We start from the raw sequence: 26,008 nt of genomic DNA on the forward strand, positions 1-26,008 counted from the left end.
TGGATTAGCATAGCATTTGTAGGGAAACATCCACACAGAGTGAAAGAATCTGACTGAATTTAGCACCAGCATGGCTAAATCAGGAAAGAAGACGACTTTGACCATAACAGGTATCTCTGACCGAAGGGCACTTCAAGAGCCTCAGGTTTGTGTCTGAGCCCTGCACAGTGGAGCTGACAGAGGAGAGAACAGAGAGAGCCCAGCCCAGGGCCACAGACAGGCTCTGGAGGGGCAGCAGGCTCGGTGCTTGCAGGCACTGTGATGTCTCCAAGCCAATGAAAGAAACATCTCCAGAGTGTGTTGGGGGTCTGTGTGTGATTCTGATCTAGTCCAATTTTCTGAAGTTATTAGAAAAGTGTCATTCTGCTTCCTTGCACACCAAAGGGGAGAGGAGCTTATAATGGTGCTACTCACTTTTCTTCTTTATTCTTTGCTATAAAAGGCTAATAATGGAGTAAGGCAGATAGGAAAGCACAAATTATCAAAGGGTTATTTTTATCAAAAGAAGCACAAACTCACAATATCTAAATATTGCTGATTCCCAAGATGATGTTTATTTCCTTCAGAAAGACTCAAAAAACAACCTATGAACTACTCAAGTTGAGAAGAAAAGCCAAGTCTTAAAAGTCTCTTGAAAAATTAAGTGAGAAAAGGAATTTTGGCAATTGGCATCACTCAAACCTCTTCTAGATGTGCGTCAAACCAAGGTGGGCATCTTGGTACATGCATGTTCAAGGAGATGCAAGAGCCCATGGATTAAAAAGGAAAAGAAGTTGTTTACAAAGCAATGTGTGGAATTCACATTCATCAGAGAAAAAGAGGCACTTGTCTATCTATGGCTGGTCAAATACAAAGTAACAGAAGTCTTGCATGACCTCCAATGAAGGGACAATGGTATTGACCTCTATTTTTAGTACCTGAGAGAAGATGGAGTAAGATCTTAAATTAGCTCACCAATGAAGAACAGAAAAGGAGTAAGTGGAAAAGGTCCCTGTGGCCAATACAGCCTTAAAACTATCATGTCTTCATAATCATTGCTCTAGTGCTGGAAATGAGGGGTTTGTTTTGTTGTACCTACTGGCAAAAGGTACTCAATCTACAAACTACAACTGTTAGGAAAAAGTTAAAGGTCGGTGGGATGAGACACTGAAAGCACAAGCCTCAAAGAAGAAGATGACATTTATTCATTGTTCCAGTTTTGCATACACTTTCTTAGCAGAAGAGACAACTTGTGCAACTGCAGTTTTACATATTGAAAGTCCCAGGGACAAATGGTTCCTGATATAAATACACAGACATCTGTACCCAGAGAAAAGTTACTCTTACCCCAATAAAATTTGAGCCTGAGAAGTCAATCTTAGTTTAAAAAAAGAACTGGAAGGAGCTTCCCAAATGAGGCAGCAAATTGGAAGCAAAAATTTTAAGAACTGAAAATATTGTGAAATTATGCTTACATCAACCAGTTCATTCATTTCAAACAATAAATTGTTTTTCTGTATTAAATAAAACACCAATGTTGGACAATTCTCTCACACATTTTAAGAAAGCTACATAAAAAAAAATTTAACAATTGTTACACTTACAGATAGAGAACTAAGGTTTACATTCAGCACATTTCCTTCCAAGACCTTGTGAAGCACTTATCTCTATCATCTCATGTGATGGCACACATGAGGATTAAGACCTCATGTGATGCAAAATTAAAAGATGACAAGATGACAGCCCCAGAAAATACCTTTCAGTGAATTCCCTTTATACATGACACGTCCTTCAAATTGAAAGAATGACAGGGAAGTTTCAGTCATTTCCATGCTAAACTTGGCTAGATCAGAAAAGTGAGCACAGGACTTGTTAAATTTTAAATTATAACTTAGCATTTGGCAGAGTGCCTTTGGTGACAGAAGAACCTAAAGAAGCCTATGTAAGAATATTTGAATTTGAATTTGTCCCTGCAGGAATTGACCATTTCTAGGACAAATAAAATGTTTTTTCTTATTTATTTAATCAAATAACAGAGTTTTCCTCTATCCAATAGTACTACAGTGATTACAGGCTGAAAAATAGGTACTTTATTCTCACAACACCTGGGATGCAGATTGGATTGAAACCCCAAGAAGGAGCCAGGTCTGCAACTGCAGTGACATACAGGATTTGCAACTTGAATCAATTCAATATTTGACAAAAAAAAAAAAAAAGCTGAGGCAGTCAGGACAGCAACAGAGAGCCAAACTATTGATGTTAGTGGGACAAAACTGCTTTGGGTCTTTTCAGTAATGCAATATTTAACTTTCTCTGAACTAAAGTAGAGGCAGTGGAGTCAGAAGAGAAGTTCAAGGACAAACACAGCTCCCACCACAAAACAAAGCTGTGAATTCTGTAAGCAACCAATGAAAAAGGGATTAAACCTGAGGAGTCAATCCCTGTCAAGTGACTAATAAAACTAATGGACCTAAAAATTTTGGTGAAGGAACCCTCAGAGTTTGCCAGAAGTGAAAGACACATTCAGGAAAAAGCCAATTTGCACAGGTATTTCATAGTATGTTTGTACAGATCTGACATCCTGTTTCTGGTGCAGATAAGATTCTGGGCTGGCCAGACATTTGGTCTGACTCAGGAAACCTCTTCTTCAGAAAGTCTGCTAATTAAAGGAAGTGTTTCAGTGTGTTGCTCCAAGATCTGAATCTGGTCTTGTACCTTGAGAGCCTGCTTTGAGACTATCCCTTCAACAATGATTAAAATGTTTCAGATTTAAAATTTTTAAGTTCATGACATTTATTATAATATCTATTTTTTCTGTGAATTAAAACATTTTTCTATGTCAGTAACTTATTGAGATTCTGTCCGATTTCATTCACCTGCTGCTTATCATTTGTGCCCCTGTCCACAAGATGTCTAAGAGAAGAACTTCCTTAGCATTGTTGGCTTGTTTTCTACCACAGTAGTGTCTTGAACAACTTGTGGATATTAAAATTAATGACTAAAAGCAAATTAAAGTTACTTTGTAATGACATTGTACAAAGGCACATGTCTACCCACGGAAGAGATGCCATTACTGTGAACACGCTGTTGAAAGATGTTGACTGTAAAGAATAAAGTGCATTGCAAAACTCAAACCCTGAAATTGTTAAAACTCCAAAACAGTTCAGGAACAGAAACATCTAATTATTTTGCTACATATGTTAAGTAATTCAGTACTGTAAATAATTTACTGATTGTATCATTTGCCTACAGGCTAAAATACAACTGAAGATTCCCTCAAGCCCTGCAATGTATAGAAGTATCAACAACTGCACATAACCTAAGAACCACAGGCTAAACATGCAACTGCAGAGTCCCAAATGCTTTCAAACATATGTGAACACTCACTAGCTCACCAGAAGAGAAGTCCATGGAAAGGGAGCCCAGGCACATAACAATCTCAACAGACCTTTATTGTGAGTATTAGAATGCAGTCAACATTATTGCTATTATAAAAAACAAATCACAGAAGGAAGTATTTTGCTTCTCTCATAGAAGATTTAATCATAGTGCAGTGCTGCCTCTCTCAGAGTGTTTAGTGACAATACACTGACACACGTGGCTACAGCTGAACACAGGAGGCTTGGCCAGTTTTCAGGAAAGGAAGACAGCTGTTTGAAGCAAACAGCATTTGAATTAGCTTTAGTTATCCAGCCCACAGAATAAAGGAAGGGAACTTCTGTCCTGAATGACTTTTCATGCTAGTTCATTTTCTCCACGTGGTCTCCAATTATTCATTTGGGTTGTTCAGGCTGGTGCAGAATGGCTGCCAAATGCACAATCTGCACTCTGTGCAGTGTATTTTCACCATCGTTACATGCTCTGTATTTGTTTTCCATATACAAACAGATATACACATAGTGTATAATATTATTGCTAAAGACAGACCCCCACATCCAGTGCCCAGGATATAACAAAGTAGAAGAGAAACCATTACTGAAGCATTTCAAACAGCCTCTGCAAAATCCTCACCCAAAGCCATATGCGATCAGTACAACAGAAAAAAAATCGTAAGCTAATAAAATGTAGAATAGCAATGGGCATTTCAAAAGTGATTAAGCCTCTGACTTTAATAAGCACTCCAAAATTAAGGTGCATATACTGAAACATTTTTAAACAGTAGAGTGAAAACCTGTAGTTCCAGTGTTCCAAACAATCCTGCTTGCAAACGAATGGATCATTGCACACACCCGCTTTACACACCAGCACCTCCACAGAGCTACTAACAGGGCAAGGCAGTGCCACAGCCTGACTGCTCCTCTGGCTGTGAAGCCCCTGCCTGCACACTCCTGTCCATCCTCCACTTGGTGATTTTTACATCAAGCTCCAGTTCAGTTCAGGATATGTTTTGTGCCTTTTAAAGTTCCAGTGAAGAAAATAGGTTACAGCTTCCCTTTAAATACAAAATAGTGTGGTTTACAACATCAAATACTTTTATAATTTTACTGTAATGTTTGAATGACTCCTCTGCATCCCAACCCTCAGTTTGGTAAGGAGTGCTGGAGTCCAACAGTGCCCAAGGGGTTTTGCTGTAATATTAGTTCAAGTCTAGTTAAGTTAGAAGCCAGAAGCAAGTAGAAGATCACCAATTGCACAAGATAGAAGAGGCTTGCTTAAGAAAGGCATCAAAAACACCTGGAGATTGTGATTATTGTGCACACACTCCGACTTGACACAAGTCCCAGGATGCTCTGGAGGCTGTGGACATAAGAGCCAAAGAGGCCTTTGCCCATGACTGCTTCCCACAGCAGCAGGAAGAAGTGGGCATGAGAACAAAAGAGTGACACCCTCCAGGCACTGCAGAAGCCACAGTGCAGAAAGCTGAAAAACCAAAAGAGAAACAGAAGCAAGCTGCAGAATGAACAGATGAGCACATGTAGAAGCTCAGAGACAAGTTTAAGAGACAGGTGGCTGTCAGCCATACAAGATAACCCTACCCATGGAAGAACAGTTTCAATTCTTTGCTACTCAGCAAATACAGGAAATCTATCAGAAAATTGCAACCCATCTTCTTTGTCTATTTGAAAGAAGATGACAGGCTTCTACCACTGTAAACCACTCCACAGCTGAACAAAGGTCTCTGCATCTAAGGCCAGAATATCCAAAATACGGGCACTATTCAACCTACAGCTACCCAAGAGAAGGGTTAAGAGGAAGCATCTTCCAACCCATTCCCTGTGATATGACCTGAAGTATGTCTGTTTTGCAGCCAGAATGTGGCACCCCATCATGTCACACCAGACCACAGCACCAACATTATGTTTCATTTATGACTGCAGTACTGCTGGCCTGCCACCACTGCAACTGAAACACAGAATTCCTGCTGTCCATGCCTTCAGTATGGTCACAAGTAGGAGCAGGCTTTGAAATGCAATCACCCTGATACCTCCATTAAAAAAAAAAAACAAAAAAACCCTAACTAAACCTCAGACAAAACGCTGGGCATTCAAAGGCTCCAAAAGTTTGCCATTTAGCTCTGTGAAATCACAAAAGGCTTCTGTAAAATGGCAATTCCCTTTTTTTCTGTTACTATTTAGAACTCCTATTCAGTGAAAGAAGGCTGCAAATTTAAACTCTTTGCCTTTCTGTGCACACAGATCAAATAGTCCTTACATTGCCATATACTATTTTTTCCTCAGAGAGGGTCTGTCCCCTCCATCAAACAATGCAGTCACAATTCACACCCCAATAAATGATGTTGCAAATCTGAGTGTACATCCCTGGCTCATTTAGAGAGGAAGCAGGAAGACAGATGGAAAATTATGCCTACAGGAATTAGATTCTCTCGATAAGGCCAACTAGGAAGAAATTCTGGTAAGTGCCAGATCACACTGGGGTTGACTGGCACACAAGCAAAGCAATCAACTGTAGGTTACATTCTGTGCAAAACACTTAGCATTTTTATGGCACTTGACTTGTGTTTAAAATAAAAACCTCCAAAGCATCTCAAACCTTTGAATACTTGAGAAACTGGGGTCAGAAACTAATGTCCACATGTTACAGACCAGCACCACGACTTGAGAAAGCAAACTCAGACAAGTTTGTGAAACATTCGAGCAGTACACGATGTATCATACATAGTATGGTCCGTACAGACACTGAGATTGTATTTCTTGGAAGATATGAATGCTTGCAGGAATTTTCATAATACACGACTACACAATGAACATAAAAAAATACTGAACAAATTGTTTTTGTAAGCACAGTCCATCCTGAACAAGGCAGCATCTTGAGGGGTAAAATTACATATTCGTGTAAATTAAGAGGCCATTACACATACAAACAGAAGACACATTAAAGCTGCAATGGCAACTTCAACTTTGACCTTAGGATTTCCTTTTCAGGATACCATTTCTCTATCTCTGTAGTAAGAATAAAACCTCTGTCCACCCCCCTGAACCTTCCAAGTCCACCTTCACCTTCAGTAACATTTACAATTATATTACATCACACACATGCACACACATTGCATAATATTGCTACAGTGTATGCTGTATAAATTCTGTAAATACACTCCACTTTGTTTCAAAGTAATTCATCTGGATTTACAATTCTCTTATACAGTACACACAGTACCACATTCAAGGATATGCAGCAAGTGAATAGTCTATAAAAAGTCTCACATATCCAAAAGCAAGTAGGTCACTCAACTATTCATGTTTGAAGCAGTTATTTAGGCATCAACTATATAACACAGGGTATTTATTAACAGTTGCTATAAAATGCCAGCAACTCCACAGCTCTAATGTTCTTTCTGCATTATGGAGTTGCCAACCATTCCATAATTCCATGTTTTCACGCAGTTCTGTGATGTCTCCTACAAGCTTGATGTGGGAAGACTTTTTAAATAGCAACCGCTCTGTAACAGGGGTTTACATTTTGCTTTGGCCATCAGGACTGATAACTCACTTCAGGTATGACAGACAGAGAGGAAAGGTCGGGGTAGGTTTACTTTAGCAATGAACCAGCCACGCTGCTTTCTTTCTCAATAATGGTTTTAACATGAAAGTTCAATGCACTGGTTGCAAGGTCCTTCCCAGATAATCCATCTTTGGCACATTTTTTCAGTTGTATGCATCCTTAAAAGGCATTCCAAGATTTTTTTGATGGTCTGTACATAATAACAATCACTTATTTTTTACATTTGTATGTAGATCAGGAAGAAAAGTGGAAAATGTAGAGTATGCAGAATAGTTTTAATAAACAGTTTTACATACAGTACCTTACATATAGAACAGTGTGTTTGCAAATTTAAATAATTTTTGAATGTACAGTGGCTTGTACTCTTTATCAAAAGGTAAATTCAAGTTTACTGTCTATCGGTTCTAAAATGCTTTTATACAGATAACTAGAACTGATAAACAGACATGAGGCATAAAATGTTCAAGTATCTTAATGTCCTCTGTTAAATAGCTAGCCTCCTTTTAACAGTCATATTTTACAAATTTCAAAACCTGTACATACATTATTTTCAATTTTAGAAACTGCTTGTTAAAAGGTAATATGAACCACCAGTTCTTGTAGTCTATGGTAATAAAAGTAGACAGGTGCAGATAGAAATGTGTATGGTATGTGTATATGTACATGTAGCTATGCACATATACACACACACAGACACTGATGTAGCACTGGGTACAACTTATCAGCACAGGAAAAGTCCTGGGCTAAAAATCCAGCAAGAGCTAACACAGCAAGTAGGTTGCCTTTGGTTTCATGACATTTCATTCACTGAAGCTGAAAAATTTTATAAAAACAACTTGGATAAGGTATCTTCTGATTTTTTTCCTCTAATAGTTTAGAATTTCCACAGCCACAGACAATTTTGCTGCTCTTGTCATTTTTCATCCCCACTGAGGGTGGTGAAGTTTTCACAGGGCCAACATGAGAAAAGAGCTACCCAGGACAAAAATTGTACCTTGATTCCTGAACACTGCTATAGAACAAAAAAATATAAACTAGATACAATTTTGGATGGACTGCTGGCACCAAGTATGACTTTGGAAAAAAACTTTGCCTAAGTTATAATCAAACTCTCATCCCAGTGATTTTAATATTATTTGGCACATCTGACCACTGTTTTCCACTTCTGTTTTAAAGGAGCCTAGGGGTGCTGTTCTAGGGATTTCTATTTAAAAAAATATTTTTAAAGGGAGACCATGACAAGTAATTTTTTTCAAAAATCAAAGCTAGTATGTTTGTTTTCCTGAACATTGGTAAGAAATAATCTAAAAATCTTCCTCACAGAGAAGATACAGCTCTCTGTATCTATCTTTCACTAGCAAGATAAGAGGATTGCATTTTCAATCAGCTGAATTCTGCTAATTTAGAAATGTTTGCCAAAGGTTTCAAAATAGTAGCATTGCTCTTCAAAGACTTTTTGTTTGTTGAATTTTTTTGTATCTGGGGATTTCCTTGTTTAACATGTTAAAATCCTGAGAAATTGACATTTATCAGTATATGTCATTTTGAAGCCTGGACACTGAATATTCATATTTTCAATAAAACACATTCCTGACTTTAAACTTCCTCTCTTCTTTCTAAAGCTTCAGGCTATTAATGTAATCAGCAAAGAACCAGATAAATGCTCAGCTTTTTGCTGTCTTCCTGTCAGTCTTGTGGCTAGTAAGAAAATTCACTGTAAAGAACCTATTTTTACTTCTTTCTTCTTCCTTTTGTCATACAGAGCACAGTGTTGCTATTTGCTGTACTTTTCCCATGTCGATTAAGAGCTGTTTGATTCGACGCTTGAGCTGAGGCAGTCTTGCCAGAGGATCTGGTGGTTCCAGTTCTCCAGTGAAATCAAGCCAGCTTTCTAAAACTACAGAAGGGAAAGGAAGAAGTTGATTAAAGCAAACCATTGAGAAACAGTTTCCATAAAAATTAAACTTTGCTTTCTTACTTTGTATTTCATCAAAAGGGAAAATACACTGAGGCTGTGATTTTTATTCCACAGAAGAAATTTGTAAGGGAAACACCAACTAATTCCATATTTCTTTTGAACAATCCAATCTTCTGATTTGATTGTTGCTGTAAAAAGGTACCTGGGAGTAAATTTTACCCTTGGCTCACAATTTACCCTCTACACACATGAAAGCAACTTCAGCTCATGGTCTACTCTGACAGTTCTGGAACAAAAAACGCAATCCTTAAACACAAGGCTTGCTTCTGCCACTTTAACAGGCTCCTGTGGACAAGGTCCAGGTTACAGAATGGTTTTCCAATCTTCAGCAAAGGTTTTCAAGGAATTTCTCTGCTTGTAGAAACAGAGAAGGGAAAAGGTCAACCCTATCAGTTTAGAAACACTGCCTGGGAGAAGCAGGGATACTGGAAGTAAAACTGCAAATAGAGATAAGGCAATTTCATTTGTTAAAAGATTAATTAAGGAGTCCTAGGATTAGACTACGATCTCCCTTAATTACTTGTTTCTATGACTGGCAAGTCATAGACACTTATGTGCTACAATATTCTCGTACAATATAATTTCATTCAGGTTTTCTCATGAAGACTGAATTGTCTTGCTCACTAATAATAATAAAAAAAGTTGAAGACAATAAAAAAACAAAGTTGAAGGCATGATAAACACCCTGTTTTTCCCTAAATATCGATTGTTCCCTAGTAGAACAATCGGGCAAAATTCGCTCCAGGTGTAGAAAAAGCCATCAACTTTATGATCCATAACTGGACAAAGATTAGACAAGTTATTGAAGCTTTCTGAAGTCAAGGCCTGAGCTCAAGGGCTCTGAGTGCTTCATCTACTTTATTGGGCATTGAAAACATGTGGAAGGGGGTGGGGAGATCAAGGGTACAACCTCTGCTTATAATCCTGGGACCCAAATTTGAACAGAATACTTTAAAATCCATCCTCAGTGCCTCAGATAACTTTGAACACATTAGTTATGAGAGATGCTGCTACAGGTACATGAACAAATAATCTGGCAATGCAGTTACCATCAACTTCTTTTTCAATCAGGTCCATTCTGCTGGTGACTTCGTTCTGTACATTCTCTATATGGGTGAGGAGGTTTAGCTGCCATTGAAGATGTGAGTCCACTTGTTCTTCTGAGCCTTTTCTTTCATTACAAACAAACACAGTGTTTCCTTCAGCAGAATTCTTCATAGGAGCAACAGAAAGAAAAAGATTACCATTTAAGATTTTTTTTTTGCTTTGTTTAAATTTCTGGTGTTGATTTCAACATTTGAGTCACATGATAAAGTCTGCTGGCTTAGGACTCTACTTCTGTATACGTGACAAAAAGCTTACTCAGAAAGCCACATACCATGACACATCAATGGACTATACCAAACAAAACACAGATTCCACATAAATAAGCATCTATATCTTTTGCCTCATTTCCCTAAAACTGAAGTTTATCAGCTCAAATACTTTGTTTCATGCAGTAAGACAGATTTTACTTCTGTGCCCTTTTTATATAAAGAGAAACATATAAAGAGAAACTTAAATCATGAAGTGCTGAATTGCACGGGTCTACTGCCACCAAAAACGTGCAAAATCCTAAGGTTTGTTTCCATGGGAAATGCTCCACAATGCAGAAGTATCTAAGATGTCAACAGTCATTTGCACACATGAGCTGGACATCCTATTTCACAGAATCCCAGAATGGTCAGGTTGGAAGGGACTACAGTGGATCACCTGGTCCAACCTCCCTGCTCAAGCAGGGTCATCCCAGAGCACAGGGCACAGGATTGTGTCCAGATGGTTCTGCAGTATCTCCAGTGAGGGAGAGGCTCCACACCCTCTCTGGGCAATCTGTTCTGTTTGCAAATTAAGACAAAAAACGTCTCTTCCTACTATGACCCCACCTACCTGCCACGCACAAGTTTGGGGCAGAACTGATTAAGTTTGGGGACAGTTACAGTAACCTGCAGAGTTATGCAAACATAGGATCTGAAAAAGATTAACTTCTTTAATGTAATTATTACCTTCACAGCAGGCCAGAGATAATACATGAGCTCCTAATCTTTCTGTATTTTACATTTCAGCTACTGAGTGGAAGGAGATCAGATTTAACACGTTAAAAATGGTCAGCATCTGCAGTAATTAGCAGGATTAACAGCTTCCATTTTATATCCACTATGACTTCATATCCAATTAAGTTCTTTCACTACTGAATATTTTATTTTAAGGACTAGAATGCCAGATACATGTCAGTTCATGTCAAATGCCAGAGCAAAGAAAGACTTTAATTGTATTAATACACTACTCTGAAGTGCTCAGCTAATTTTCTACACCATGTAAGGAAAAAATGGCGTTAGGTCTGTTACTAAAATATTTCTTTCTCCAGTCAAGTATAGGAAGAGTGAGAAGAGCGGTAAAGAAGAAAATAGGCACTGATGGATTTTAAGTTACCACTTAAGCAAAAAAATCCATTTTCATTTTAAGACTTAAAGTCAATTAAAAACCACCAACCAAACAAATAAAACTCTGACTGACCTGCAGGCAGCTTTATTAGCAACTCAGATGGGACAACTGCTGTTAATATTCATAATCTTCATTAAAGGAGTTAAAATTATGTATCAGAGATAGATTTTATTCAAAAGGTATGAGAGTTTTGATGCTTTTATATTTAAAATCTCTTCTCTGAAGACATAAGGTTTGCTTCCACAGTGTTTTCAGTAATCAAACTGTTAGTAATTTTATGAGAAATATTTCTGATATAAATAAGAAATTATCTATTCCTTACAATTATCAGACCCTGTCTAAAACCACAGGAATGCCATTTTTCCCTTGCTGTAAAAGGATCCAAGTCCATGATTCTAAAATCATCTTTCAGCCTGCTTCAGTAAGTCAGAGCAAATTTCAAAGCTAAGTAACTCATTATCTAAAAAACATCATAAATGTGGGGTATTTTCTGTATTTATGATGACCTCTGTATTTATTCAAATGGCTCCTTGAAAAAAACCCACAAAATCTAAGGGGTTCTCCTCTAAGTTTTGAGATCAATGTAGATAAGGGGAGTGATGGCAGGAGAAGAGTTAAGGACACAGCTTGAAGACAAGAAATAACAGGAGGTTCAGGTTGGGAAGGGTTGTGGTTTCAGAAGCAAAACCAAGGAAACTAAATACAATTTTAAAGATAGTGCACAGCCCAAAAAGGGACTTGATAACAGTTAATCCAAACACAGTTTGTAAGAGGAATGGAAGTATGTAACAGAACTGCAGATCAGGGTATGACAATACAGTATGGAAAACCAGAATATTAAAAGGCTGTCAAGAATGTTAGAAAGGAAAATTCGAAGTCCTAACCAAACTTTGACAAGGAGAGGAGAAAAGACACCTTAGAGAGAAGTCAGATCATTTAAAAATGGTCCTTCAATGTCAATTTTAAGGTAAGTGCAAACAGGTTCATGGAGAAACCAAGGAGAGCTTTCCCATGCCTATCATGTTTAGGCAGAAGGCCTTATTTTAGTATCAAGACTGACTACTGGAAAGGTGATCAACATGTCTCCAAGGGAAAGAACACTCTTAAACCAATAAGAGATCTATCTGGGACAGTGTCAAACAGAGAGCACCTAGCTTTTTAGATAAATGCTTGAATCTCTGAAGGAAATACTAGTTTTGTTTGACTGCTCACGTATATTTTCCTTTAATTCTAAATATCTTTATACTATTCATACTGTTTACAATGACAATTTAAACTGCTGTTGGAAGGCAGGAGTATTTGACACTGCTGCATGTCTCCTTACCAGCAAATTTAAGCACAAAACAGGTACTTTTAATTTGAATGAGCCAAAAATTGCCCATTCAAACTATACAGCTTACATGTCACATCTAGAAGTAAAATTAAAAAGAAAGATGTATAATACTCATTTCTTCCACACCAGAAACTGCACTTCAAAAGGGAGATGAGTTGGACAATTTATCCTCATACAGCTGGTATTGTAGAAAACAGGAGGGTTTGATTCTATTTGGTTTTTGCTCAGAGAACTGTTCACTAAAACCATATTATCACGTTTTAGACCTTTTCCACCAAATAATGGATTCAAACCAGTAATGTAAAAATGAGAAAGATGTTTAAACAGCAAAATATAATCCTGACTAAAAATGTTTCATTAGAAGAAATATGCAATATAGAAGACTGAAAAGCAGTTGCACATGAGATGAAATTAGTTGGTCAGTAAATCATTGTGGATGGCATTCTAGGTAGCATGGCTATTAAAAGACAAATACAGGACAATAATAAACACAGTTTTAAACCCCCTTGATTTAACAAAAAACAACAAAATCCCCCTAACAGATGTAAATAACTGAACTGAGAGAAAAAGGGAAACCTGTCCCATTTTTCTCAACTTATAAGTTCTGTTCCAAGACCCTTAATTAAAGAACAGGGTTTCCTTTCTCTCAAAACATTAGACTGAGAATAAATTTTTAGCATAGGCAATACCATAAACCATACCTTGTATTTCATACACCAGCTGAAATGAACATACTTCACTTGGAACTATTTCAGTGATCCAAGTTTGCTTCTAGTGATCTCTGCTGACTTATTTGATAAATGTGTTGACTTACAACAATAAACATTTTTAAATATCTGGATGCACTTCAGTTTTATCAGACTGAACATACATTTCCAAATGAAATTTCCCAGATGAAGAATGATACTTACCTGCTCATTCATGCCACCATCTTTAAAAGAATATTGTAAACAGTTTTTATTCTCTGTGTGATATTCCTGATCTTCCTCAAAGCTACTTGTATCTTCATCATCTGAGCTCATAGGGTCAGTGACTGCTTTGTAGTCATGACTAAAACTCTGTGGTTTTTGGTAACTGTGCTCACTTGTGATGTACGTTTCTTCCATCTTCTGGGGTATACTGGGTGGCTCTTTATGGTTTTGACTATGACACGTCCTTTCTGCTGGATTAACAGCATCCTGCAAAGTCACTAACTTTTTCTCTACCCCAACAGTTCTTTGTTCTTGCTCTTTTCTCATCCCTGAATAAGCCCAGAGATGAAGGTCTGGGTGATGTTTATTTCTGCAATGAAGGAAAGGAAAAAAGCAGGTTACAGAGAACACCACTTAGATCATTGAACTATTAAGCAACCAATTCTCCTAGAGCCTAGCTACTGATAAGCACCATTATCAAACAAGAAGTATTCCTAGATCGTTCATCAATTTAAGACAAATCTAGAATCTCCCTTTAATACAAAAATTACAAAAAAAATCGCCAATAACCCCAATAGACCAGATCTGCTTGGGTGCTGAACACCAAACTCCTGCTGAAGCTGAGGGTACTGCACATCTTGCTTTTGAATTATTTAAAATGTTATAGAAGAAAGAACTTCAAAGTGGGAGAGAAATGCATATGGAATAATGGTAGCCTCTGCTACCTGAATATATAAAGCTGGAAAATAAACCCTGAGGTGATACCTACTTCAGTATCCCAATCTTCAGCTGCAATCCATGCAGGATTTCTGTTACCCCATATACATCTGCCAGCAGGTGATGTGTTGACACGATCTTTTTGGCATTAAGATGAGAGTAGTTCTCTTTCAAAAACGATAATCCACACATGTGTCCATTGTTTAGCCAGTCTTTGTCATAGAGATATTTGGCACTCCACCTCTGTCCTGGGGTAAGCAATAAACAAATTGAGGGCCACCTAAAGCCACAGCAGAATTATATTTACAACTAGAGTGCTATAAGTATGTGCTGTACTTGCCTAAATATCTCCTAATATCCATCAAAGAATGACTCAAGTTTTGCTATTAATATATAAGAATTTAGTTTCTGTGGATTAAGAAGAAAGTCTTAAAACTTATGAGAAAAAAAGAAGCCTAAAACCTCAAGACCCCTCTAAATGGAATTTGAAACTAAAATCTAATCAGCTTTGCAATCAAACAATATGATATTAAGATCTATGGTGTTATCAAAATAAAAAATAGCCACCAAAAAAAAGTTTACATTGGCATTTTAGTTATCTAAGTACTGCAACTCACTGTTTTTTTTTTAAAAAAGAAAGCCTAAGTTACCAAGAGAAATGTTAGAGAGTGGGTTTTAGAGGACATGTCCAAAATACCTGGTTTGCTTCTAAAAGACAAATGTTTTGCTTCAACACTGAAGTCAATATCTATTTATTAGAAGCTAGGAAAAGGCTTCAGGAAAAACAGGTATTTTAAAGTTATCTGACAGCAGAGCTCTTACACTGCCCTTTGAGGTGATTTTCTCCAGACTTCTGCAGAGGGTATTGATGGATGTGGGCCTCAGGTCTCTGCTGCTATGTCTTAATCCAACCAGCCAGAATGAGTATTTAGCTAACACTTCTACAGTAGCCAAATAACTACTAAAAACCCCAAACAAATGCAAAAAAACCACCAAACATAACAAAGTAAAACAAAACCAAAATGCCCCCCCAAAACTAGAAATGCATAATGCTAATTATTGCAATGTTATTGTTTACAACAAGGCACCCAGACAGACTGATGGCAATATCTTACACTCGATTTCAAATCATACTATCATCATAGACAGAACAAAGAATGGGTTGATGGAAGCCCTTCATACCTTTCAGGAGAATACCCTGTCTATCTCCTTTTTGCCCATTATCCCAATACACTTTAAAATACTGACACTGAGAATGACTTTTTTCTCCTGACATAGAAAGAAAAGAAGTAATGGTTAGGAAGGGAGAGAAGATAAAAATTAGGGACACAGACTCTGCATAGCAGGGGAAAACGAAGTACCTAATACAGTGCAGGGAAAGAGCACAAGACAAATCAGCTGTGCTTAGTAAGAAAAAGCTGGGCTGCTCAAAGAGACACCACACAGAACTATCAGACAAGACTCTCTACCACCAGTTCTGATTCACACTGGGGCATATGGAACTAGCTCTATTTTCCTAACACTTCGTCTCAAAAACAGCTAATAAAAACTCTGCAAACAATTTTCACATTTCACTTCTTAAGTTTAGAATGAAAGCAAATTTGAGGTTGTAGTCTCATTGCCCTTTTGAAACAGCTGAGTGCTGGATATTGCACCAGTAGACAGGTATGTGCATTTGTATCAACTGTAGGAGAAAATACAAAAAACCTTCCAAATTCTTTAGTTTTTCTTCAAATAACTGTCAAGAAAAATGGGTTTATTACAGAATAATTTTTAGATCAAAATCATCCTAATCAAATCAATTCAGTTTAAAAGAAAATAGTTTTCCTAATTCTTACGAGTTTGACCTATCTGAAGTTCAACATATGCTGTTTATGCTATGGTTTACTATGGTTTACTACAAGATGTCCTAGATTTTTCTGTATTTTAAATATTCAGTTCCACACTTTTACACAGTTCTGGGCAAATGTAAACATTATAAAATTGCAATTATTATGAAACGCCATTCACAGCATGTTTGAGTGCACTGTGGTACTGAATACTTTTCCTCTAAGAAAATATTTAAATGAACAAATGTGATTCCAAGTAACAGCCAAATAGATCCCTGAACAAAAATCATTTCTTTAGAAAGGTTTTCCAGACTACACTGCCATAAAAAGGTGCTAAGGTTTGGAGGGAATTAAGTTTCAACAAGTAAAAAACAATGGTAACTGAGTTCATGGATAAGATTTAGCATGGCTGACCACAATGTAACTAACATAAAAGTAAGCTTCTGCTCAGAGCCAAACTTAGAATCACTTGGCCCCACGAAGCAAAACACGTAACATAAAACAGACAAAGCTTGAACAATTTAAGCAAATTCATAACATGTCTGCTCAAAAATCCCAAGCAGGGCCATAGATAAAGGTGGTTTATCCATACCTGGTGGATCTCTGCAGATGTAACAGATGTACTGCTCTGGAATGCTGTCCTCCAACAGTCCCATGCACACACTGTGCTGCCAACACAAGCACTCTTCACACTGATGTCAGGAAAAAAAAAACAACAAAAGCAAAAACTAAAACTGAGACAAGTAGATGCAAAAACTCAGAAGCTACTTTTTGTATCATCAAAATGCAGAGCACTTTAATCTAAATAGCTGGTTTGAGCAAGATTATTTTAGTTGAGCAATTTGTGTTTGGGTAGACAAAGACATCAAGCTAAAAAAAGAGCTCTAGATCTGAAAGTTACCTCAATCACAAACTCCAGACTGGAAAAAAAAAAAAAAAAGAAACTGAATATGTAATATTAAATAGTATTTTATTACAACATTCAGTATTTTAGCACCTACATATTTAGTAGTGAAACATAAGACAGGAGTATAATATTATAGTAAAGTAGAAAGATAATGTAATACATTACAGCATAACAGTGAAAAGTAGAAAACTCTTCAGTTTAATTATTTATATTTACAAAGCATCTCTCCAGTGCGCTAGAAAGATGTGCTTTTAATATCTCACCAATGGAAAATCTAAAAGAAAAAGAAAATTAAGAGAAAATGAAAGAGGAGAAACAAGAGAATAGGAGAGCAAAATAGAAGTGGTAAGACATGAGAGCCTAGAAACAGCAAACTGGTTGCTCTCAGTGAGACAAGCATGAAGAGGAAAAATCAGGCCACCACTGGACTTCAAAAACAGGCAGGAAACTATCTCTTATAAAGATAGTTGCCTTTCTCAACTCTGTGCTTGCCAGTGTTTTAAATATCTGCTGGCTCACTGCTGAAAATCTCTCCTCTTTGCTCTGACATGCCTTTGAGCATCAACCTGTTCAAAACACGAAGTCACCTTTCCTCCTGTCACTTACAGCTACAGTGTCCCCTCCTGTCTCTAAAGATTGTTTCACCAGTCGATTTTGCTACTCTGTTACCGCAGCTGAACTCCTGTTCAGTTCCTCCAACACTGCACTGCATTTTAGTCTGCTCCCTGAGACAGCCTGAGTGCCCTTCATCTCCAGGGCTCTGTCAGTGCCAGAGGAGTAAGTCCACTAACACATGACAGCCCTACTTGTTTCCTTTAAATCTCAGCTAAAGGGCTCCACACTATCAACAGGAACTGTACCACAGTAGTAGTTGAATACAAACCTGATTTTGAATGGTAAAAGACACAGGAGGTTCATGACCTTTTTTAAGTTGTTGACAACTGAGTTCTTCCTTACTGCTTTCTGCATCTGATTTAATCACTGCATTATAAATTGCTTGAGAAACAAAGACTTGAAATTACTCATGGATGGGAAATGCTCTCCTCATTGGTGTACAAACTAATAAGCAGCAGGAGCTGCAATCCATCAACACCTGAATTCTGTGCAGACATGGTACACTCTTCTTCCCTTTTATCTGTGTCAAGTTTAGATGTAAATTCTCAGCAGTTTCTAAAACCTGGTACTGATATCCAGTGTGAGAAGTGCTATTCTAAAGATCAAACACACATCACAGTACTGACAGTATTTAGTGTCTGCACAGGAGACATGTTGCACACAGAAGAGGAACATTTACAGTGAGCAGAGAGGTTTCTACAAGTGGTACTGCAAAGCACAAGGGCTAAGCCAGGAGGGCTTGTACAATCAGGATGGTCTGGGGAACAGAAGCAATGATTTGTGTGTAACAGAGGATACTTTATTCCAAATTTATCAGCTGGTTTTAAAGAAAAAGGTTACCTAGCAATTTGTCCTATGTATCAAATTGCTAGAGAAAGCTCATCCTAGAGAAACAGCTCTGCATCCACTGAACAGAGCCAAACCAAGTGCAGAACAAAGAAATACTTTGTTCTTGTTCACACAGGTACAGCTCTCTACGTAATTCCAGTCTGTGACACATCAAAAGGGCACCTTCACAAGTAAAACATTCACATGGAAAATATAACTCCACACACCAAACTTCTTTACCTGAATCATAAAACCATTTTCTTCATCAAGTTCACAAATGCATCTAACAATTTCATTGAGAGCATCATCTTCATCCTGAGACTCTTCAAAGTTAGTTGAATCAAAATCCTGATTGTATTCATCACCACTAAGTAACAAACTCTCTGTGGAAGAATCATCCAAGAACTCCACATCTGAAAGGTCTAATAGAAATAAATACCTGTGAAACTGTGTGTGGAGAGACATGATAATACAAAGAAATACAGAGATTTTTGATAGGTAAAAATCTTAATCTGCATTAGCAAAAAAAAGTCGCTCTCAAACACACCGCTGGTGTATGAGATTTCAAGAGGAATTCTGCAAAGTGCCTTTAACGTGCTCTCCTCAGATGCAGAGTAGCAACACTTAACCAAAGCAAGTACAGTGTACAACAGCTTGAGGAGTGTAAGCATTTTGATTTAAACAGATGAATGACAAATCAGTCACCATATTTATAGCTACAATCCCAAACATAAACCAAATTATTTCCTTTAACATTCTCCTTCTTAACAAATTACACCCATAAACTGAAATTTGCTGTTCATTCAACCTACTTTCTCCACTAAGGTCCACGGACAGGATAGCTCTTGGATACTGGTATGAAGTGTTCTTCTCGGAGAACATACTGCGCAACGTCAGAGAACTGCCTGAGGACCGCGTCAAGGGAGAGGAGCACCTGTCCAGGAATTCCACAGAACTGTCTTCATAATCTGAATAATCTGAAAAGGTAAAAGAAAAGAAGTCACTCTTACAAATGTAAAATTTACAACAAATGCAAAAAAAAAAAAAAATTGTGTATAGATTTTACTGCAGCATTATGTTGACAAGCAAAGACTATCAATGCTGAAGTATCAGGATGATGAAACTGTAAATAAGAAACAGCAAAAGCTCTTCAGAAACAGCAAAAGCTCTTAGTAAAATTTTATTAAAAAATTCCCAGTGAGAAACGTAAGTTTGATAGATAAGCATCAGCAACTGTAACTCCCCCATCTCTGAATGTACAGAGGGGTAATTTTTCCTAGAATATTACATAGTTGTCTTTTTTCCACAATTCATCCTGCACCTTCTGCTATCCTTAGAGATGCTGCTGGTGATTCTCTCTTTTGCCTTAAGTCTGCTTGTAGCACTATCAGCTTTGCTACCTAGAAGCAACCACAGATGACCCTGTCAGTTTAAGTGATAAAAGCTTGTCTGCACCCCTGCAGAGGAGCACAGGGAGCCCAAAGGAAATCGTCTTTGGATATTTCCAGGCCCATCCCATGAGACATCAATAGGCCAACAGGTCCTGGGATGGGTGAGGGAGCATCCTAGTAAAGTATACATACACAGCCCCAAAGGAGGAGGATGAACAGGCAAACCACAAACCCTCCCTGGCCAGGCCCCTCTCAGACTTTCCCAGCAGTGCCATCACCTCCATTATCCATTATCCATGCATGGAACCCATCAGGATGTGTTACCCACAGCAGCTCTCTGGATCATCTTCTGGACTAAAGGCACTTCCAGGCCAAGGGGCTGTCAGGGGGGGACACTATGGGATGTGGTGGAAAATAATTTTGGGGTTGCAAATGACATACTATGAAATGTTTAGGGAAGAAAATAAAGATGGGGAAAATGGATGGACTGAAGTGATTTGAGGAAGAACAATTATGGGGAGAAAACAGGGATAACAGGATAAAAAAAGCTACATATGCATAAAGTTTTGTGGTCAGTACACTTGCCTGGCCATGCCCTGTATCCAGTCTGTGCTGGCGGAGGTTGTAAGTCTCCCTTCTTGGAACCACTGAAAACTTCTCTGGATATAACTCTGGGCAAGCAGGACAAGGGGGCTGGACCACTGCACCTCCAGAGGTCTCTTCCAAACTCCATTATTCTCTCACCTGGGGAAGGGGCCCTCTGTTCAGGGTTCAAGTACCTGGTCTGTGTGCCAGCAAATAGAGTGGCACTGCACATCAAAGGTTCCATGTGTCTGTGGTGCCAGCACTCAGGGAGAATGCAGTGACAACAGTGCCAGCCCCACCAGGGATCTCTGGCCACAGAGACCCCTGAGCTCATGCTGCAGCACCTGCAGCCAGTCCAAGGGTCTGACTGCTTGCATGGATCAGGCTGGAGCAGGTGATGAGCAGGTGAAAGGGCCTGGGAGCAAGGGGTCAGTGGGTCTGCAAGGGCCAGCTCTGGGGGAAGTGACTCTAAGCAGGAGAGCTGGCGTGGGGAGCTCTGGGGACCTGAGGAGTCCTGGGGAGCCCTGGCCAACGCTGGGAGTGTGTGAGAATGCACATGGAAGGGAGACTGTCTGTACTGCAGGGGGCTGCTGCCCCATGAGCTCATATCTGCAGGCACAGAAATCTGAAAGGCTGGGATCCAGAGGATCTACTGGGCAGTGTCTGAGCCCACCTGCTGCAGAAATCCTCACTGTACTTACACATCTCTGTATTACCTTCCTGCTCAGCCAGAGAGAGGAGCAGCATGAGGCTGTTACAGCACACATAAAAGCACAGATAACATCATGTGCTTCTGCCTGCTGGTCATACAGTGGTACTGACATTTATCTTAATAACCAGCACTGTATCTTCCTCTAACAAACTATCTGCAACAGTCTCAAGAAACACATTTGCAAGTCTGTCCCTAATCATAATGACTGTCCTAGGAAAGTTATGTAACTGCAAATCATTGAACAGTAAGGGTTGGAAGGAACCTTAAAGATCATCCTGTTCCCCCCCACCTTCCAGCAGACCAGGTTTTTCACAGGCCCATCCAACCTGGCTGTCAACAATTCCCAGGATGGGACATCCACAACTTCTCTGGGCAACCCATTCCAGTGGCTCACCACCCCCACAAAAAAGAATTTCTTCTGAATATCTAATCTAATCTAGATCTACCCTTTCAGTTGAAACTGGTACCCCTTGCCCTATCACTACACTCTCTATTAAGGAATCCCTCCCAATCCTTTCTGTAGGTCTCCTGTAAGTACTAGAAGCCTGCCATAGGGTCTTGCCTCAGCATTCTCTTTTGTATAAGAGAGCCTAAACAGGCTCTCAGCCTCTTCTCATAGGGGAAGTGCTGCAGTACTCTGATCACCATTGTGGTCTTCCTCTGGACCACCTGAGCATGCCCATGGCTTCAATCAGTAATTACAAATAGCTACCAATATACCACTCCTAAAAAATAGTACTCAAATATAAGCAAGTAATCAAATTACTGCACTTTCATCTTTCTGTAGGAAGCATTCCTGCTCTCACCTATCACTACAGTTTTCCTGCTACGGTTTCCATAATATCTTTCTCTCCTAGATCACCTTCCATGAAGCCAGTTTCCTCTTTACTGTCTCTGTCCAAGGTACACTATCTCCAGCATTTCCCAAGAGTATTCACTGCAGTCACCTCAAGGAGCAGCTGAGTGATTACTTCATGCTGCATGGCTTTCAACTGCAACACAGCAGCACCAAGTAACAGGCACTGCCTACTTTCTGCTACACATGGGTTTTACACAATCAGTATGTCATGCACACACTCACACACTCGGAGCACAAAACCAGTCTTTGCTGGGGTTTTGTTTTGTCTTAAAGCCTTGTTCAAAACTTACTTGGGGCACAAAATGTACCTGCTCCCTCTTCTCGCCCAAGATGCCTCGATTTCATTTCAAACAAAAGGAGCACACCTCACACCCTTACACTTCTGTCCACATCTGGAGTGGAGTGATCTAGTTCTGGGGAGAGGGTCCTGTTTCTTTTGGCAGATGGGCTTTCTCAGGGTCAGACACTGGAGTCAGAATCTACCAGACTATTTTAATTTTTTCCCCAGTTAAAAAAAACCCCAAATTAAATACCTCTGGATTGTTGAGCCCAGATTTTCACAAGATGAATTTGCAAAGAATAAAATTCTCAAGTTCTACTCACACTGCTTTTTGCATCTGGATTTAAGATTTCTATTTGTTGAGGCATTGGACATATTTTTTCTCATATTTACGAACACTGGATAAGGCTCCTAGAAATTGGAACCTAATCATGGTACCTCTGCCAAGCTTCTAAGTTTCAAGACAAGCTGGCAAAAAGACTAAAGGAATGAAATGATGAAAAGAAAAAGAAAACCAAAACAAAAACCAGCCCAGTCCACAACAAACCACCTTATGACCACAAGAAGATAAAACCAAAGAAAAATACTGGGCACATACCTAGCATTTATCAGTATCTTCTTGCATATACTCAGATGCCTTCTTAGTACAAGAAGCTCCCAATGATTTTTAAGTAAAATAAGCAATTGAAGTTTGTAGCTTAAAATTATATGACTCCAGTATAAAGATGATGAAGTACACGAAACTACAATATTGCAATTCACAATAAAGCACTGCATGATCTGGGAGCATTTGCATGTTACAAATGCACAAATTTTGGACAGAGAAACACATAACCCACAAAATAGAATCTGCATTTGTGAAGGCAACAGACAAGGCTGTTATAAGCAAGATGCCAACTTCATCTGTGAAGGATTAACTGTTAATGAGGGGGTGCACTGCATACAGCAAACCATTGAAATGCAGCAACAAATTAGACACTAGAATAACTTTAATGTCCAACCAAAATAGGTATGGCATGTATATAGAGCTTCAAGTGAAGAATTTAAAGAGATGAAAACAACAAGCACATCTTTTTGAGGAAAAAAAAGTCTATGAAATACGTGTGTCTATCACATACAGAGAGACAGGCTATAAATGCAAGAAAATAAAAGTACTAAGTGTCCTTTTCATATTTAAGGCTAAAATTTACTCTTGGACATTTCTGAAATTTTACATTCATATTGTTTACAAATAAGTTTTACTGTCTAATGCTAAAAACACACTGCATGGTTTTACTTATTTTAAAAAAATATAAATTGAACTTACCATGCTGTTTTGATTTCTTCTTTTTTTTCTTCTTCTTTTTCTGTTTTGGTTTATGATCTTTTTCCTTCTTCTCCTTTTTCTCCTTTTCTTTTTCTTTCTTTTTACCTGAAATAAAAATTAAACAACTTAAAGCAGCTTAACTTAAACAAAGCATTCAAATTCAAGTGCTCTAGTTGTCTAGTCAGATCAAAATGATTCAGTCAATTAACTTGATATCTTGGACACACATCTGATTAATTGCTGGTATAATAGTTCAAGGAAATCTAATTTGACAAATAATGTTTTATCATTTTAAGTATTTACAAGTAAGATATCAAGGCACAAAAATACAGCAAAGTACACAAAATATGTAACATCACATAAATAGCTTATAATTTCTGTTTTACTTACAGTTTATAACAAAAAGATTTGGGCAAGAGAAGAATCACAGAATCACAGAATCACTAGGCTGGAAGAGACCTTCAAGATCATTGAGTCCAACCCAAGCAAGAAGCTTTCACAAGTGCAAAATTCCCAATTATAAAGGTTACATTGTCCTAAAAACACACATTAGGCCTACAGAAAGACATTTGAAGGAAATTTCAATATCACAAATCTGCTGCTGCAGTCAGCACTCTGCACTAAACAGTGGCATCCTCACAGAAAACTGATTCTGACTGGAATTTGACATATTTTTTACGCTGCAGTTCACTTTTAACCACTGTTGGTATACATATGAAGAGAAGCACTTTGACTTCAAAAAACTCTTTATCCTGTTAATTCTCCAAAAATTACAAAATACAAATACAAAATACATCCCACATGTTCACTCCACAATAATTTCTTAAGTTATCAGCGGTGAGACAAATAACAAGGAAATTAACTTGCTCCAAAAAATAAGCCTCAAAGCCAGGATTGTTTCATGCACACAAATTGGAGCAGTCTTATCTTCTTGTGAAACACACAGACAAAACACTTACTGCCTGAAAAAAACAGGCAGAAACACTTCTGAGTTCTTGCCAGTCTCTAATACTTTATTTTGAACACAGGATAAAAACAGAGTCCTCCTAATCTATATTTTATTTCATGAATTGCCAGATGTTTTGCTAGTAACCCTTGTTTGCTCCTCCCATCTCAAATCTGACAGTACAATGAAATAGCCAGTATTACTCATTCTACTAAAAAATAACCCAAATCAAATGAAAAACCAGAGGCAGCAGGCATCTCACAGGTACTACAGGATCCTTCATCCTCTTTGCTATGGGCACTTCCATTTTATCTTACAAATTACTCTTCTGTTACAAACCTGCCATATACATAAAAACACGTTTTAAGACCTTAAACAAAAAGAGCAGCTGGGCCCAGGAAATATTTTATGCTTTTACATTTGCTCTTCAGGGACAGGAAGTGGTAAAGAATTTTTCTTTTTTTCAGAAAAATAATATTTCTCTCTACATACCATATGTTGAAGAACTTTTCTCTTCCAGTTTTCCTTTTCTTTCCATTCTAGCTGCACCTGCAAATTGAAGAATACATCACATAAGGCCAATGTCTGGCTGATGACCTAATTTCTTGCAGAAGTCATTAGACTGTAAAAAATCCTAATGGCACACAATAATAAGCAACATACAAAAAATACAATTATTTTTATCATCATTTTACAATTATTTATATTGTCTAAAGCACTGGAAACAAAAAGTATTGTAGTTTACCAACTTCTGAATGCTTGTCCTTCTCAATCATGTTCTTTAATATTTTCTCCTTCAGACTCTCAAAACATTTCTCCTTTATGGGCACAGAGCACTGTATCTCTGTCCCTTCAGAGCTCACTGATGTGGAAGACCTCTTTTTTTTAGTATTCCCTTTGGATAACTTGAGACTATTGGTTAAAGGCATTTCCAGATGAAAGGAATGTACATGGGACGAGGGTGCTGAAAACAAGAAGATGGATTTACTCGCATTCCATAAGGATTTCAGCCAGCCAGGGCTGGCTCAGATCACTGAAATGTCAATATTGGTCATACCATCATCACACTTAACAGATCATTACTGCACATGAATGCCTAGATCTTAGTCCTGCATACAAGAAAACACATGCCACAGAAGGTTTCTTCCTATATTTTTGGAATTTGCACTCACTCTTAAACTACCTGTACTGGTTAAAGCGTACTTCTGCAGAAACTTTTAAGCCTTTTTGTTTCTTTTTTTCACTGTAATAGGAACCCACGACAGAAGTAACAGTTAAAAGTGCTGACACTGTCAGTATAATTTACTTAATGGAGTTAAAGCTCCATTATGTTAATAGAGAAATTAAGCTCTGGTACAACATTTTGAGTCTTATGAATAAAATTTTTCTGC

The 26,008-nt window shown here is 38.1% G+C and overlaps 1 protein-coding gene across 5 annotated transcripts in view; it reads right to left on the minus strand.

The window, feature by feature from the left end:
• Nucleotides 1-3,410: 3,410 nt before the first annotated feature.
• Nucleotides 3,411-26,008, minus strand: part of PHF20L1 (PHD finger protein 20 like 1) — a 57,548-nt gene continuing 34,950 nt past the window's right edge. For 3 of the 5 annotated variants that reach the window (XM_063409650.1, XM_063409563.1, XM_063409474.1), the window contains 10 exons: nt 25,363-25,581; nt 25,110-25,166; nt 23,672-23,776; nt 19,351-19,515; nt 18,779-18,960; nt 16,781-16,880; nt 14,412-14,607; nt 13,643-14,012; nt 9,967-10,129; nt 3,411-8,836 (listed from right to left, as the gene is read on the minus strand). In XM_063409650.1, coding sequence (XP_063265720.1) covers nt 8,694-8,836; nt 9,967-10,129; nt 13,643-14,012; nt 14,412-14,607; nt 16,781-16,880; nt 18,779-18,960; nt 19,351-19,515; nt 23,672-23,776; nt 25,110-25,166; nt 25,363-25,581 — 1,700 coding nt within the window. In that variant the 3' untranslated portion in view covers nt 3,411-8,693. The remainder of the gene's footprint in view (nt 8,837-9,966; nt 10,130-13,642; nt 14,013-14,411; nt 14,608-16,780; nt 16,881-18,778; nt 18,961-19,350; nt 19,516-23,671; nt 23,777-25,109; nt 25,167-25,362; nt 25,582-26,008) is intronic. The other 2 variants (XM_063409812.1, XM_063409730.1) reach the window with 1 other exon arrangement.

The sequence above is a fragment of the Prinia subflava genome, chromosome 1, assembly GCF_021018805.1.
Source record: "Prinia subflava isolate CZ2003 ecotype Zambia chromosome 1, Cam_Psub_1.2, whole genome shotgun sequence".
Lineage (NCBI taxonomy): Eukaryota > Metazoa > Chordata > Aves > Passeriformes > Cisticolidae > Prinia > Prinia subflava.